Source organism: Acinonyx jubatus, chromosome D1 (genome assembly GCF_027475565.1).
Source record: "Acinonyx jubatus isolate Ajub_Pintada_27869175 chromosome D1, VMU_Ajub_asm_v1.0, whole genome shotgun sequence".
NCBI lineage: Eukaryota > Metazoa > Chordata > Mammalia > Carnivora > Felidae > Acinonyx > Acinonyx jubatus.
Genome location: NC_069390.1, coordinates 50825384 through 50841811, shown reverse-complemented (window position 1 = coordinate 50841811; position 16428 = coordinate 50825384). Strand labels below are relative to the sequence as shown.

The 16428-nt window shown below is 38.0% G+C and overlaps 1 protein-coding gene across 1 annotated transcript; it reads right to left on the bottom strand.

Annotated features, from left to right (window-relative positions):
• Positions 1-2689: 2689 nt before the first annotated feature.
• On the bottom strand, positions 2690-3695 carry LOC106986501 (olfactory receptor 2D3-like). Its single transcript, XM_015084664.3, has one exon. The coding sequence runs from the start codon at positions 3693-3695 to the stop codon at positions 2772-2774; it is 924 nt and encodes a 307-aa protein (XP_014940150.3). The 3' UTR covers positions 2690-2771.
• Between the last annotated feature and the right edge of the window lie 12733 nt (positions 3696-16428).

The following is a 16428-nucleotide window of genomic DNA, read 5'->3' as shown; positions in this document are numbered from 1 at the left end:
CATAATCACAGGGATACAAGTGTGCTCTGATTATCCCATCATAAAGAACCCCTTCTGATCGCCAAGTAATATTCCATTGTGTATATATAAGTATATTTACCACATCTTTCTTATACATTCATATGTGGATGGACATTGGGGCTTTTTCCATAATTTGGCTATTGTCGATAGTGCTGCTATAAACACTGGGGTGCATGTGCCCATTCGAATCAGCATTTTTTTATCCTTTGGATAAGTACCTAGTAGTGAAATTACTGGGTTGTAGGGTAGTTCTCTTTTTAATTTTTTTGAGGAACCTCCACACTGTTTTCCACAGTGGCTGAACCAGTTTGCATTCCCACTAATGGTGTAAGAGGGTTCCCCATTCTCTGCATCCTTGCCAACATCTCTTGTTTCCTGAGATGTTAATTTTGGCAATTCTGACAAGTGGGAGGTGGTATCTCATTGGGCTTTGATTTGTATTTTCCTGATGATGAGTGATGTTGAGCATCTTTTCATGTGCCTGTTAGCCATCTGTATGTCTTCTTTGGGGGCACCTGGCTGGCTCAGTCAGTTAAGTGTCTCACTCTTGGTTTCATTTTAGGTCATGATCTCATGGCTTTGTGGGTTCAAACCCTGCATCAGGCTCTGTGCTGACAGTGTAGACCCTGCTTGGGATTCTCTCTCTCTCTCTCTCTCTCTCTCTCTCTCTCTCTCTCTCTCTCTCTTCCCTTCCCCCACTTACACTGTCTCTGTCTTTCTCAAAATAAATAAACTTTAAAGAAAAATAAAAACCTTGTATGTCTTCTTTGGAAAAATGTCTATTCATGTCTTCTGCCTATTTCTTCACTGACTCATTTGCTTTTTGGGTGTTGACTCTGAGAAGTTCTTTATAGATTTGGGATACTAGCCCTTTGTCAGATATGTCCTTTGCAAATATCTTCTCCCATTTAGTAGGTTGTCTTTTAGTATTGTGGATTGCTTCCTTCGCTGTACAAAAGCTTTTTATTTTGATGAAGTCCCAATAGTTTATTTTTGCTTTTGTTTCCCATTCTCAGGAGACATTTCCAGTAAGAAGTTGCTACAGCGATGTCAAAGAGGTTGCTGCCTGTTTTCTGTTCTAGGATTTTGATGGTTCCCTGTCTCACATTTAGGTCCTTAATTCATTTTGAATTTCTTTTTGTGTATGGTGTAGGACAGTGGTCCAGTTTCATTCTTTTGCATGTTTTTGTCCAGTTTTCCCAACATCATTTGTTGAAGAACCTTTTTTTTTCTATTGGATGTTCTTTCCTGCTTTGTCAAAGATTAATTGACCATATAGTTGTGGGTTAATTTCTGGGTTTTCTATTCTGTTCGATTGATCTATATATCTGTTTTTGTGCCAGTTACATCCTGTCTTGATCACTATACTTTTGGGGTATTTGTTTTGTTGTTTTTCTTTTAATGTTTATTTATTTATTTGGTGGGTGGGGGGCGGGCTCAAGGGACAGAAAGGGAAACCTAACATGTGAAGCAGGCTCCATGATGAGATCATGACCTGAGCAAAAATCATACACTCAACCAACTGAGCCACACTGGTGCCCTGATCACTACACTTTTATAGTATAACTTGAAGTCCAGAATTGTGATGCCTCCAGCCTTCCTTTTCTTTTTCAAGGTTGCTTGGCTCTACCAGGTCTTTTGTGGTTCCATACCAATTTTAGGATTGTTTGTTCTAACTCTGTGAAAAATGCTGTTGGTATTTTGATAGGGATGTCATTAAATGTGTAGATTGCTTCGGGTGGTATAGGCATTTTAACAATATTTGTTCTTCCAATCCACAAGCATGAAATGTTTTCCCATTTCTTTGTGTCATCTGCAATTTCTTTCATAACTGTTCTATTGTTTTCAGAGTACAGATCTTTTACCTGTTTGGTTAGGTTTATTCCTAGGTATGTTATGGGTTTTGGTGCATTTGTAAATGGGATTGATTCCTTGATTTCTCTTTTTGCTTCTTCATTATTGGTGTATAGAAATGCAACAGATTTCTGTACATTGATTTTGTATTCTGCAACTTTACTGAATCATGTATCTGTTCTAGCAAATTTTTGGTAGAGTCTTTGGGTTTTTCTGTACAAAGTATCATGTCATCTGTAAATAGTGAAAGTTTGACTTCTTCCTTGCTGATTTGGATGCCCTTTATTTCTTTCTAAAAAAATTTTACTTAAATTCCAGGGGCGCCTAGGTGGCTCAGTCGGTTGAGCATCTGACTTTGGCCCAGGTCATGATCTTGTGGTTCATGAATTCAAGCCACGCATCAGGCTCTGTGCTGACAGCTCAGAGCCTGGAGCCTGCTTTGGATTCTGTGTCTCTCTCTCTGCCCCTCCCCCACTCTGTGCACATGCTCTCTCTCTCTCTCTCTGTCTCTCAAAAATAAACAAATAAACATTATAAAAAAGATTTTACTTAAATTCCAGTTAGTTAACATATAGTGGTAATATTAATTTCAAGTGTACAATTTGGTGATTCAAAACTTACAACACCTAGGGCTCACTACAAGTGCACTCCTTTAATCCCCATCACTAATCCATCCTCCCACCCAAACCCCCTTCTATATTTCTTTCCTTTGTCTATCAATATGCCTTGCTTTGAATAGGCAATTAACTAAATTTTCTTAGAATAGATATAGGAAAATAGGAGAAGGAAAAGAAGTGGAGGAATGGGATGAAAATGGGAAAAGTTTATAAGAAAATCACTTCTCTCTACATCTTTAAAATTCTCATCATGATTAAAGATCCTCACCTTAAAAGAGACTATTTTGCAGTCACTCTCCTGAGAGCCCCTTTGACATCCTTGTTTCTCAGACTATAAATGATTGGGTTCAGCATGGGTGTCACTGCTGAGTAGAACACAGAGATCATTTTATCCCTTTCATTCATTATCTTGGAGTTTGGCCTCATATAGGCAAATATTGCTGAGCCATAGAAGAGGACAACAACAATGAGATGGGAGCCACAGGTAGAGAAAGCCTTGAATCTCCCCTCCCCAGACTGCATTTGGATCACAGCAGAGATAATATTCCAGTAGGAGACAAGGATCAGGCAGACAGGAGCTAGGAGGATGACCACGCCCATTGCAAAGATGGTCATTTCTGTGCTATAGGTATTTGTGGAAGCCAGCTTCAGGAGGGCAGGAGGTTCACAAAAAAAGTGGTTAATGATATTGTTCCCTTGGTAGGGCAGACACAGTGTGAATGTGGTATCCACTAGAGATACTAACGCTCCACTGACCCAGGACCCTAAGGCCAGCTGGACACATAACCAATGTGTCATGATAGAAGAGTAGTGCAAGGGCTTACAGACAGCCACATACCGGTCATAGGACATCACCGCCAGCAGTGCGCATTCTGTACCCCCAACCAGAAGGAAGACAAATATTTGAGTTGAGCATCCAGCAAAGGAAATGGTTTTCCTCTTTGCCAGGAAGTGGACTAGCACCTGGGGCACTGTGGTGGTAGAGAAACAGAGATCAGCAAAGGACAAGTTTCTAAGGAAAAAGTACATGGGTGTGTGGAGTCTGGAATCTGTGTGGATGAGCACAATGATAAGCAGATTTCCCAGGACAGTCAGCAGGTAGATGATCAGAAAAAGGAAGAAGAGCAGGAGTTGTGTGTGTGGATCCTGTGAAAGGCCCAGGAAGACAAATTCAGTCACGTAGGTTTGGTTTTCTTCTCCCATGAAAATTTATTACTGTTTATAGGTCAGCACCAAGAAAAGAAACACATATTGATCAGTTATTAAAAAAAATGTGTCTGGGTAACTTAGGTATTTTATTAATCAGCATTAGAACTGAGCTATTAATTTCTATCTCTTGGCAGATTCCATATGTCAGAAGACCGAGCTCTCTTTTTGCTCAGTAGTTTTGACAGATGAAAGTCATTTCTGATTTTCTATCCCCTTGAGTCTTTTAGTTGCACCAGAGGGTCAGAAATCATCCTGAATATGCTACATGACCAAACCTTAGCAGGACTACTTATGGTCCTGACAAGACTATAGTGCCGCTCACAGTGCATCCTTCCTTTGATGTAGGTTTGGGAAGCAAACAAATTGATGCGGCTTTAAACCAGTTCGATTGTTATGCTGAAAACTGTGTGATAACATTTGTGAAGGCTGATTTTTTTTCATTATTTTTGCAAAACAATCCTAAAGAAGCACTCTGAGCAACGAATGGGAAGTTAAAGGAAGATGTAGTAGTCTGTGATCCTGGCCCTTAAATAAATCTTCCCTCATTTGTTTTCAGTGTGAAGAGGGTACCCAGGAACATCGGTAGAAGTAACTGCCTCAGTGGTTGTTGCACTCAGTAGCGTCCTTTAAATATGTCTAAATCTGTTCTCCACACATAATCTCTCTTTACATAAGGTCCTTGGGCAATAACAATACTAATTATAATGTGTTGGGCTCTGTCCTGATGCCATCATTGTTTCTTTACACTTATTTTAAATCTTCTGTTCATCTAAGGAGGTTATTATCATCCCCAGTATATAGATGATGAAACAAAGACTCAGAAAAAATTTTACGCTTTCTCACTCTTTCTGTAATCTGCAATTCTTTTTCTTTCTTACTCAAAAATTCATTGTAAAGAAGGTTAAACTTTCACCCAATTGTTTCTGCCTATTTCCCATATCCACTCCTAAAAGACAGATTCATAGACCTTCGTTTTATGAGTTTAAGAGCTAATCCACTGTGGCAGAGCTATCTGTAGGCACAAAAATAATAGTCAAACATATATGAACAGATATTTTTAAATAATTTTGGGGGATCTTGCCCAAAGGACAATGGAAAGAATTAAAGGAACAAGTCTTCAGCAAAGTGATACAAGTTATTTGTAAATTACTTGATTGTATACCTTTAAAAACTCAAAGGGAGGAGTGCCTGGGTGGCCCAGTCGGTTAAGTGTCTGGCTCTTGATTTCAACTCAGGTCATGATCTCATGGTTTGTGTGATGGAACCCTGCGATGGGCTCTGCCCTGACAGCACGGAGCCTGCTTGGGATTCGCTCTTTCCCTCTCTCTCTGCCCCTCCTCTGCTTTTGCCACCCTCTCTCTCTTTCTCTCTCTCAAAATAAACAAATAATCTCTAAAATAAAAAATAATTAAAATCAAAAGGTGCAATTTGAGTTTATGATAACCAGTAAGAAATGTGATCTTGTACAAGGTCAGTCTTGTACAACTGAACAGTCTTGTGTTATATACCAAAATAAACAAGTAGAAATCTTAGCAAAAAAAATTCCTCCACAGTGGCTTAAACTTAGCAAAGTGTACACCTAAGAAGTATTCATGATCTATTTGAAGAAAATCATGAAACACGATATCTAATTTTGTAAACAAAACAGCATAGTCTTATCAAGGTATTCATTTTGCCCAAATTAATTCATAAATGCACTGAAATTCCAACCAAGTTCACAGAAGACTTTTTGTAAGGGAATTTAATAATCTTATTCTACATTTTATCTAGATGACTAATTCTATGATAGAAAATAAAGTGTGGAAAAGAAAAATTAGGGGATATAGGGAACACATTCTACCAGATATAAAATATATAGTAAATTTTACCTCCCTTATTAATATAGTGTATACTGAGCAAGCACAAAACACTTGACTAACAAATATAGAACTGTAACGTATATCCTAATATGTATGAAAATTTAATATATGGTAAAGGTGGCATCTTAAATAAGTGTATTTACTTAACAAAGGCCATGGGACAATTACTTATGCTTTTTAGAACATCATGGATACATGTTTATATATACATATAATGTAAGTATAAGCAATAATTAATTCTGAATGTTAATGATCTAATTTTTAAAAACATCTAAGTTTTTTTTTTAACGAAAATTGGTAGTCTGTCATCTTCCTATCTATCATGTGTTTATCCATCCATCTAATCTTTGGGTCATAAAGGCTTTCCTAAACATGCACCAAAAGAGAGAGAGAGAATGAGAGAGAAAGAAAGAAAAAAAAGAAATAGTAAAGGAAAATACTAACAACACTGACAATTTAAACCATAAGAGACTCTTAATGCTAGAGAACAAACTGAGGGTTGATGGAGTGAGGTGGGTGGGGGATCGGTTAAATGGATGACAGGTACTAAGGAGGGCATTTGTGATAAGCACTGCATGTTGTATGTAAGTGATGAATCACTGAATTCTGCTCCTGAAGCCAATATTGCACTGTCTGTTAACTAACTAGAACTTAAATAAAAAATTTTAGGGGTGACTGGGTGGCTCAGTCAGTTAAGTGTCTGACTTCAGCTCAGGTCATGATCTCACTGTGAGTCCAATCCCCTCATAAGGCCCTGTGATGACATCTCAGAGCCTGGAGCCTGCTTCAGATTATGTGTCTCCCTCTCTCTTACCCCCCCCCCCCCCGCCACCGCGCTGCTCGCACTCTGTCTCTCTTTCTCTCCTTCTCTCTCAAAAATAAATAAGCATAAAAATGTTTTAAAAATAATTTTAAAACTAAAATAAATACATTTTAAAATAAAATCTGATGATTTAAAAAATATCAGATTTCTATTTAGTAGACCACTATAAACAAAATAAAATAAATAAATCTAAGTATTTTCAAAAACTTAAAATTTTTCTATTATTCCTAATATAGAAAGACTTCTTAAAATCAATAATAAAAGATATATAATCCATTAGAAAAATGGATGAAGGTTTTAAATATTCAGTTCACAGAAGTAACTAAAAGTGAATAATAAACACGAAACAAAAACATGCACATTAAAACAAGACAAGATACCGTATTTTGCTTAGAGGTAAAATTTAAGAAGGTATAACATACAAGTTTAGTGATATAACAAGATGATTATGATAAGTTATTAAATGTAAGGAAAGCTATTTGACTTTATATGTGATGTATCATTTTTTTTACACGTTTATTTATTATTGAGAGACAGAGCATGAACAGGGGAGGGGCAGAGAGAGAGGGAGACACAGAATCAGAAGCAGGCTCCAGGTTCTGAGCTGTCAGCACAGAGCCCAATGCGGGGCTCGGGCTCACAAACTGCGGAATTATGACCTGAGCCGAAGTCAGATGCTTAACCAACTGAGCCACCCAGCCACCGCTGTGATGTATCATTTTAATCTTTTAAACGGAGTGTGAAGGTGTATGTATATTTGTATGTGAAAGGGCGGGCCTACGCCAGCCGACTCCATCTTGTTCTGTGTCCTTCACCTTGACCACATCTCCTCCCCTTGAGTAACCCACCCCTCACCTGCCTAACAGGACTCGACCCTTCCCAGGACCCTTCCTAGCCAATCGGCTGAGGCCATAGCCATTACCTCACCAACTGCCCCAGGCCCAATAAAACCTTTGTCCTTTTGAAACTCGCTCTCTTTTTCCCTGGTATCTCACCGCTGCGTCGGTGCATGTAGGGGATTGAGCTCGAGCTAGCTCAAATAAAGGCTCTTTGCTTTTGCATCGGACTCGGCTCCCTAGTGGTCTTTGGGGATCACGAATTCTGGGCATAACATATGTACATGTGTATTTGCAGTATGTATGTATTTCCATGGGCATTTCTCCTGCTGTGAGAGTCCATTGCTCGGGACTTGTCAGTTGTAAGGAAACAGCACAGTTCACTGATTGGGAATGCAGGTTCTACCACTAAACTGGAGGGTTTGAATGCAGCTTTTGTAGTTGATGGGTGACCACTAGAGAATTACTTAGCTTTTCTGTGTCTAGTTTTTCTCATCTGTGAGCTGGTGATACAAATAAAACATATAGTTTTTATGTAAGGAGTAAATAAAATATAGCCATTTAAAGAATTTCAGACAGTAAACAAGGCTAGCTCATAATATTATGTAATATCCCATTGTACTAAAGGGATCATGGCCTAGATCCCTAGATCCCTGCATGTTAGGAAAACATCTGTTAAGGAGAAAGCATAGGAACACATGGCTGCAGTGTTTGAGGAGGATGCTTATTCTCACTGTTTTTACCCTTTGGATTCTTTTTTTTTTTTTCCCTTAGTTGTGACCAGGTAGTTTTATATATTTATATAAATTTGCACATTTTGGAAAAATTCCAAACAATTTCTACTTTGGGCTTTGGAGGGCCTATGGTAGACAGCCATGGGTCATTAAAAAAAAAAAAAAGAAACAGGAAGACAAATTAGGTACATCTAAATATATTGAGAATTTTTTTATAGGAAAACCTCTGAATAAAGAAATATTTACAATAATCTTCTCAGGCAGTTTTTGTTTTCCTTGTAACTCTCACTGTGGTCACATAAACACAGTGGTCCCCTTGTTTCCATTTACTTTCTGTGGCTATTACTATGATATATACAAGTTAATAATAATAATGTAACAAATATAGTGACAGATCAAACAAACAAATAAAAATGAAGAGGACAACAGATTACATCTGCCGTGACAGGATGGAGGTTGACACAACAAAGTTCCAGCTAACTGGAATATTAATATATTACTATTATATATAAAATAGTATATATTATTATATATTAATATTAATATATTTTATTAGCATGAAAATACCTTTGCATTCTTTTGCTCTTTGTTCATCCTTTGGGACTGGAACTGTGTTGCTCCAAGTTTCAATGTTGAGGCCAAATGTGATAGGAGAGCCTTCTAAAGTATATGGAATGAAAGGCAAAGATAAACATTGGTTTAATTTAATGATGTTAACAACAAGGTAAATATAGTTAATGCATATATGCTGAACTATACATAAAAGTGGCTGAGTGGTAAATTCAGTGGCTGAATGGTTATAATAAAAGTGGCTGAGTGGTTATTTTTTTTAGCACAATTTCAAAAAGTGATTTTTCCTTGGGAAAAAAAAGAGAAAAGCAGCACAATCTCCCTTGATCATACTATGCCTTGTATTCCTTATTATCTCACTTTTGCTTATATTTTTGTTACTGAATTATCAAATACATGTTAAACACTACTATTTCTACTTTTTATCACCATTGACTCTTCAAATCTTTTCAGTATCATTTTTATTGCCATGACTGCAGTGAAACCAAGGACACTCTTTTATCCATGCAATGACCTTTTCTCCCAACGCAAATCCTTGTCAATTATGGCATTTTGCATAATTTAACTATAAATATTTCTTAAAACCTCTCCTTTCTTTTAATGTAAGACTATCTCACTGCTTTTCTTCTTGTTTCTACTATATCTTAATCATGTACTCTAAACCCCATTCTCAAGTTGTTAACTTCTGATTTCTTCTTCTGGTTGTCTACATCCCATGTGGGAGAACAAATCACACACACACGCACACACACACATACACACACACACTGCAAATGATACTACTATTAAAATTGTGAATCCTCATCTCAACTTCATACCATTCTTCTAATTCTTTTCAAATTCTGAGTAGTCTGTCTTCTGCTATCAGACACCTTTTCCCTAACCTTTTATCCTAGGCTTCAGCAAAAAAAAAAAAAAAAAAAAAAAAAAAAGAAAGAAAGAAAAGAACAGAATACGAAAGAAAATGAAATAATCTATAGTTCCCCTAAACTGAAGATTCCTTCACAGGACCATTCTGATCCCTCTGATTTTAACTCCCTGTTAATTGTCTGAAGTAAGCTTTAGCGTAATGACTTTCTTACAGTTCTTTACTCAGTGTACAGTGTAGACTTGACCATTATATTCACAATGTCCAGAAAAATATTTGTATGTACTTTCTTTCATGAAGCTGTTACATTGTCTTTTAAGTATGTGATTATATATTTGTCTCCCTGGACTGAGTTTTTCTTCAAGATAGTAAAACTGATGTCACTTAATCTTTATTATCTGAATATCAATATCACCTGAGACATGATAGGGGTTTAAAATGAATGGACAAATAGACTCATGCTGACACTCCACACCAACACATTAGCACACCAACACATTCACTCTCTCAAGAGAAATGTAAATGAGAACAGTGGTCTTATGTTGACTGTTGAAATGTTGAACTCTGACCTGGGATTGGGAAGATCTTGGTTTAGAAGATCCCAGGATTGATCACTAGGTTAAAGAGCATGAATAAACTGGCTGTCACCCACATCCAAATGAAGAAGGGTGAGTTCAGTGTGGCAGGGGACAAGACTGTCACATAGGATTTGTGTATATCTGCACATACAAATTAGCATACTCACACAGTCTTATGTGGCCATCCGGGGATGTCTGACGACAAGAAGATGCTGCCTGTGTCCCCTAGGACAGGTGGTTCAGGTTCTGTCCTGGCCCTGCCTACTCTCACTGTCCAAACCCAGTGGCGAAACAGAACAAGGAGGGAAGCCCTGAGAAGGGAACATTGAGACAGCAAGGGGCAGAGGAGATTCTGGCAGATTAGCTTTTGGTGCCAAATAAGAGGCAATGGGTGTTCACAGTCCCGGCAGTCACTCTAATATCCCTGGTCAGTATCTTAGTCCTCTCCAGAGGAGTTTCAGAACAGGATTTGGGAGGCTATCACTCAGAATCAGTAAAAAAAGAAGAGTACGTATTTTCTGTAGAAGCCAGATGAAAAAGAGAGGGGAGTGAAAGGCAGAGCCCACCCCGATGAACAGAATCAAGATGTCAGACTCTCTAAAAGGATTAAATCTCCCTAATCACCTTACCCACTCTCCCATGGAGGACTGGCATGAGCCAAACAGGACACTGGGGTCAGTGATGAAGAAACAAGTTAATGAATGAAGGGAGTTATGGTTTTGGCAGTCTGCTAATAATGCATATCCTAACAGGCAATTTCCACTGCCATTTACCGAATATTCTGAAGGTTAGGACATCATCTGGGCTATGAGTCCTATTCTACCCCAAGCCAAGAAGCACCATTTTATAAAATTCCCCAAATTCACCAAAGAACCAGACTGGAGGATTTTCATGGCACGAAGTCTTTAAGTCTGAGGTCCTAAGAGCTATTGTAAACAGGGCATTCCCTTGAGCAATTCGTGCTATTAACTTTTTAAAACCTTTCTACAATAAGAGATTCCCCTTGGGCATTTTTCATTGTAATCACAAACTGAAATACTTGAACCTTATCTGATAATCATATACTACTGTAGTGTTTCTCAAACCAATCTAAGGACAACTGGTGTCTCTGAATTTTGTCAGCATTTCAAAAATAGGGGTTTCAATAATGATGCTAACATAAAAGACAGCTTACAGAAGTGTATTCTGCATGATCTGGATGATACCCACTAAACTAACTACAGCCAGGGGTTTTCAGAACTCGTGGCTGCCATTGTACCCCAAATGCTTGAAGTCTTATGCTAATGGGGTGGGGGGAACACAACCCTAAACAGCTTTGGATGCAGTTTAGGATGTGTGACTGTTTAAATGAAGGCTTTATTGTAACTATTCAAGTACAGAAGAGTGGTGTGAGAACAAAGTCAGCATATAACAAAGGGCCATATAAACAAGTCCAAAAGACAATTCTTGATTTCCTCACCGAACTCCTCCTTCTGGAGTCTTCCTCATCGTCCACAACATTGCTCAGGTCAAAGTCTTAGGCATATTTCATTACTCTTTTTTTCATCTTGTACATCTATTCTGACCACATTTCTTATCTCCTCTGGCTCTCCATTGCTACAACCCTAGTTAAGACCAGCATCTCTACCATGGGCTACTGGAATAGAACTCACTCTTACTGATTGCTTTTCTTGTTTCCATGCTTGTCCACTTACAATCCACGCTCCATACAACACCCAGAGTGACCTTTTAATAGTGTAACATGAACATAGGGGGAGGGAAAGAAAAATAAGATACAAACAGAGAGGGAGGCAAACCATAAGAGACTCTCAAAATACAGAGAACAGACTGAAAGTTGCTGGAGAGGAGGTGGGTGGAGGGATGGGCTAAATGGGTGTTATATAGGGGATATATATATCCCCACTTGGAACCTCATAAAGTGACCTTTGGAATAAAGATCTTTGCCAATGTAATTAAGGGAAATTTCAAGACGAAATCCTCCTGGATTGGGGTAAACCCTAAGCCCAGTGACAGATATCCTTTTAAGAAAAGGGGTAGACGCAGAGACAGAGGAAAGAAGGCCCTATGAGGACAGAGGCAGAGATTGGAGTTATGCTGCCACAAACTAAGGGACACCTCAGCACCAAAAACAGAGGCTTCTGAGGGAGCAGAGTCTACAGATACCTTGATTTCAGACTTCTGGCCTCAAGAACTATGAATTTCTGTTGTTTTAAACTACTAACATTGTGATAATTTGTTTTGGCAGCCCTGGGAAACTAATAAAACAGCCCTACCAATCTGGTCCTTGCCTGTTTCTGTGAACTCATTCCTTGCCACTCTCCCTGGCACTTATCAGCCTCCAATCACTCTCTCTGACTTTCCTCTCCTCTGATCTCAAAAAAAACGTATTCGCATCCAAACTGTTTAGACTCTGTTCTCTCTGCCTGGACCCTCTTCCCCCAAATAATGTCTTGGTTCTTTCTTCTGAACATCCTGGTCACAGCACAAATGTTAATTTCTCTAATATGTAAGGTGTACTTTAACTGAAATGTCATCTTCCCAGAAAGATCTTTCCTGAGTACCTGCTCAAAATTGCAACCAACCCTTCCTTGCTTTTATTTCCTCATAATAACTTATTACCATCAGACATATGTGTTTGACTTGTTTATTTTATCATCTTCTGCTAAAATGTAAGTTCTATGAGTATAGGAATTTTGAACTTCATTTATTCCTGTATGTTCAGCACATAGAAGCGTTCTCAATAAATATTAACTCAATAAATGACTAGATGTTCATTGAATAAATGAACTCAAACTGTGCTATTGAAATCAATGCTCATTAGGTTGATTTAATACAAAAGGAACAGTCATAAACCTGTGACATAAATGAAAGAAACTTAATTTCTTTTAAAAACTGAAAAACTATTTGCTCTAAAAGACGAAGGTAGTACCCAGAATATGGTGACTTCAGTATATATATATATATATATATATATATATATATATATATATATATACATATATATGTATATACACATATATATGTATATGGTGTTTTAGTTTCTTACATGTTATTAGCTGCCTAGCTGCCCCTGCATAGTCATTGGTAGTCTGCTATTCAGTCAGAGGCTGATGTTTTCATTTTAAAATATATATCAGTATCTGTGTTTTCTTACCTTCTTGCCTCCACCAGTTCCCTAATGAGGTCAGATGTATAGTTTTTATGTAACTCAGTGATCCATGGGCACTTTTTCAATGATCATTCTAATTCTGTGATATAACTTCTTTTTTACTTAATGGCCGGTAAAGAGAAAGTGGTGAAGTGAGCTTCTGAATAGCCATGAGGCAGCATTATATGTAGAAATGGATGCTATACAATTTCAGTTCTGGGTAGTTAATGTATTGCCCCCGATTTTGAATCCGACAGACCACCAAGGAGCTGATACCAAGCTTGAGCTTGGGCCCAAGTATACCCGACACAGCGGAGCAGGGATATGGACCCCTAGGTTAAGAGGCATAGCAGTTTTATAGGGGCCAGTGGCTAATGAGATTGTAACACACACAGAAAGTTGCATAGTCATGTCAGTCCACACGCAGGTGGCCAATTGAATTACAATTTACCCTATAGTAACTGTTTGAACTAGCCTATCACTCTGGTCAGAATTGGCGCTCAAGTTTGGCGGGCAAAAGGCAGGATTTAAGAATTGGTGCGCAAGTTTGGCGGGCAAAAGTCGGGGTTTACATTCTCTGGCGGTTAGGGGTTCCGCATTCCTACATGAGCCGGTTTCCAGTAAGGGTGTGCTCAGCGGCTTGAGTAGGGTGGGGGAGTGTCTTAAGCAATAAGTAGGTCATTTGGAGGTTATACATGAGATGGTGGGTGTAGCATAAAAAGGAGTTAGTCTTGCTCTGTTTGTCCAGGGGTAGGGGATTTTTGTTAAATTCCTTGGGTCCCACAGTTAACTGAAGAAAATGAAAACATTAATTTGAAAAGATACATGCACCCCTATGATCATTGCAGTATTATTTACAGTAGCCAAGGTATGGAAGCAACATAAGTGTCCTTCAATAGATGAATGGATAAAGAAGAGGTGATATGTGTATCATGGAGTTAGAGGATATTATGCTAAGTAAAATAAGTTAGAGACAGACAAATACCATATGATTTCACATATATGTGGAATTTAAGAAACAAACAAAAAAGAAACAAAACAAGTAAACAAAATAAGACATAAACAGACTCATAAATACAGAGAACAAACTGGTGATTGCCAGATGGGAGGGAGGCAAGGGGATGGGTGAAATATATCAAAGGGATTAAGAGATACATTCGATTATAAAATAAATAAATCATGAGATGTAAAGTACAGCATAGGGAATATAGTCAACAATATTGTAATAACTTTGTCAGGTGACAGATGATATCTCCATTTACTGTGGTGAGCATTATGTAATATATATAAATATTAAATCACTATGCTGTGCACCTGGAATTAATATAATATTGTATGTTATCTATATTTGAATTTTAAAAAAGGAAAATGCTATTATTTATAACATAGCTACTCAAAGCATCTATAGTGCAAGACCAGTTTTGGTTTCCTTGTATAAGATCATGCTAGTTACACATAATTTGAAAATGTACCTCACACATGCATAGTGAATCTATTATTGCACACATCTGTTCTCCCATGCAGAATCATTCTGCACACAGGTCATTCAATTCAGCAAGGACATCATGGCACAGAATGAATAGCATTGGATTCTCAGGATAGGCCTTGGACATTGAAGCTGGAGCAGCCAGAGCTCAATGTGGCAAGCTTGATTTTCATCAGGGACTTATTTTCTCTGGCTCATGCCACACTTCACCCATAATTGCTTTGTTCATAGTCATGAACCGAGAGCAGAACTCCAAGTTGAAATTTCTCCTGGTAAAAGATAAAATTTCCCATTTCTTCCCACTGTGTGAAAGGAGGATTTGTCTATGGTTAGCAGCACTCTTCTCTGTATGACAAGAATCCGTAGAAACAGCTGCATGGAGGATAAGGTGGGACAAGTCAGGGGATATCTGTAAGTCTGGCAAATGAAGTACAAAGTAATGGAATATGTTTGTGTCATGGGACTTCTGCCTGGAGAAATAGACAATCATGGAGGAGAAATAGGCAGAACTATGAACAGGCAGAATGTAGTCTCCAGCTATATTGTCATGACTCACAGGCCCTGCAATCAGGGATGAGATTTGGTAGTGTTTCTACACGCCAATGGCGTGTTGGGTCAATTCCACTTAATACCTGAAGTTAAACCTTCAGCTGAGGGTAGATGTTCTTCCAAAGGAGGGGCAGTGTGCATGCTGAACATCAGTGAGTGACTACAAGTATCAGCAGTGGTGCTTCTGCTATAAAGAGGTTACAGCAGTTGTTAAAAAAAAAAGAGCTTAAGGACCATTTAATCCCACAGAACAATGTATATCTTCTGGAATTGCTTCTCATATATCAGCCTTTCTTTACTACTTCCCCAAAATGAGAACTTAATGGGTACTGGCACCATGAAGCCTGCAGAAATGGGGAGAGCATGTTTGAAGAGGCAACAGCTGTGGTATATTGGTGTCATATGGGGTATATTGTGATATATTGGTGTGGTATATTGATGCAGGAAGGTTGCCTTTTAATTCTAATTCCCTCAACACAGCAGTTGTCCTTGGAGGGAAAGAGTGTGTGATATATGGAAGGTGTTTGCTGAATATGAGATCCCACAAATTATTGTCTAGGCCAGTAGCTCCCCCATGTGTAGTTGAATTGATGGTAGCAGTATTTTGGGACCATACAGCAAAACAAAAACAAAATTTCCATATCAGAATTTAAGGTTAAAAAAAATCATTCATATTTTCTGACAGGAAATTGTAGAGTCTAGCATAATGACATCAGGTAGTATTCCAAGGTTTGTGGATGGCTGTAGATGATGTTAGCATGGGATGAAGCTGACAAGCAGCCATGGAGTTTAGAACCAAAAGGTACTATGTCTGGGTGAAAATGTATTAGTGAACCAGTAATGCAGTGTAAATGAAGATCCTCATATGTGTGTGTGTGTGTGTGTGTGTGTGTGTGTGTGTGTGTATACACATATATATGTATATAAATGTATATAAATGTATGTATAAATTGTATAAATTATATATATAATGTATATATAAATGTATATATAAATGTATATAATATATAAATGTAATTTATATTATAATATATAATATAATAGCAAAAAGCTGTAATGAGGCAAGCAAGCTATAACCACAGAGAATAAGCTTGAGCAAGATGCAGTTGACAAACTTGAAAACATCCTAGATATACAAGAATACATGTATGACCCTTAGTTCTGGATCAGCTTAGAAACAGTTCAAGAGAAAGCTGTTAAAAATGTTGAACCACTTTGGAATGTCTTCATTCTCATAGATGTGTATCAATAGAAAGATCATTGCCTCTGAGAGGCT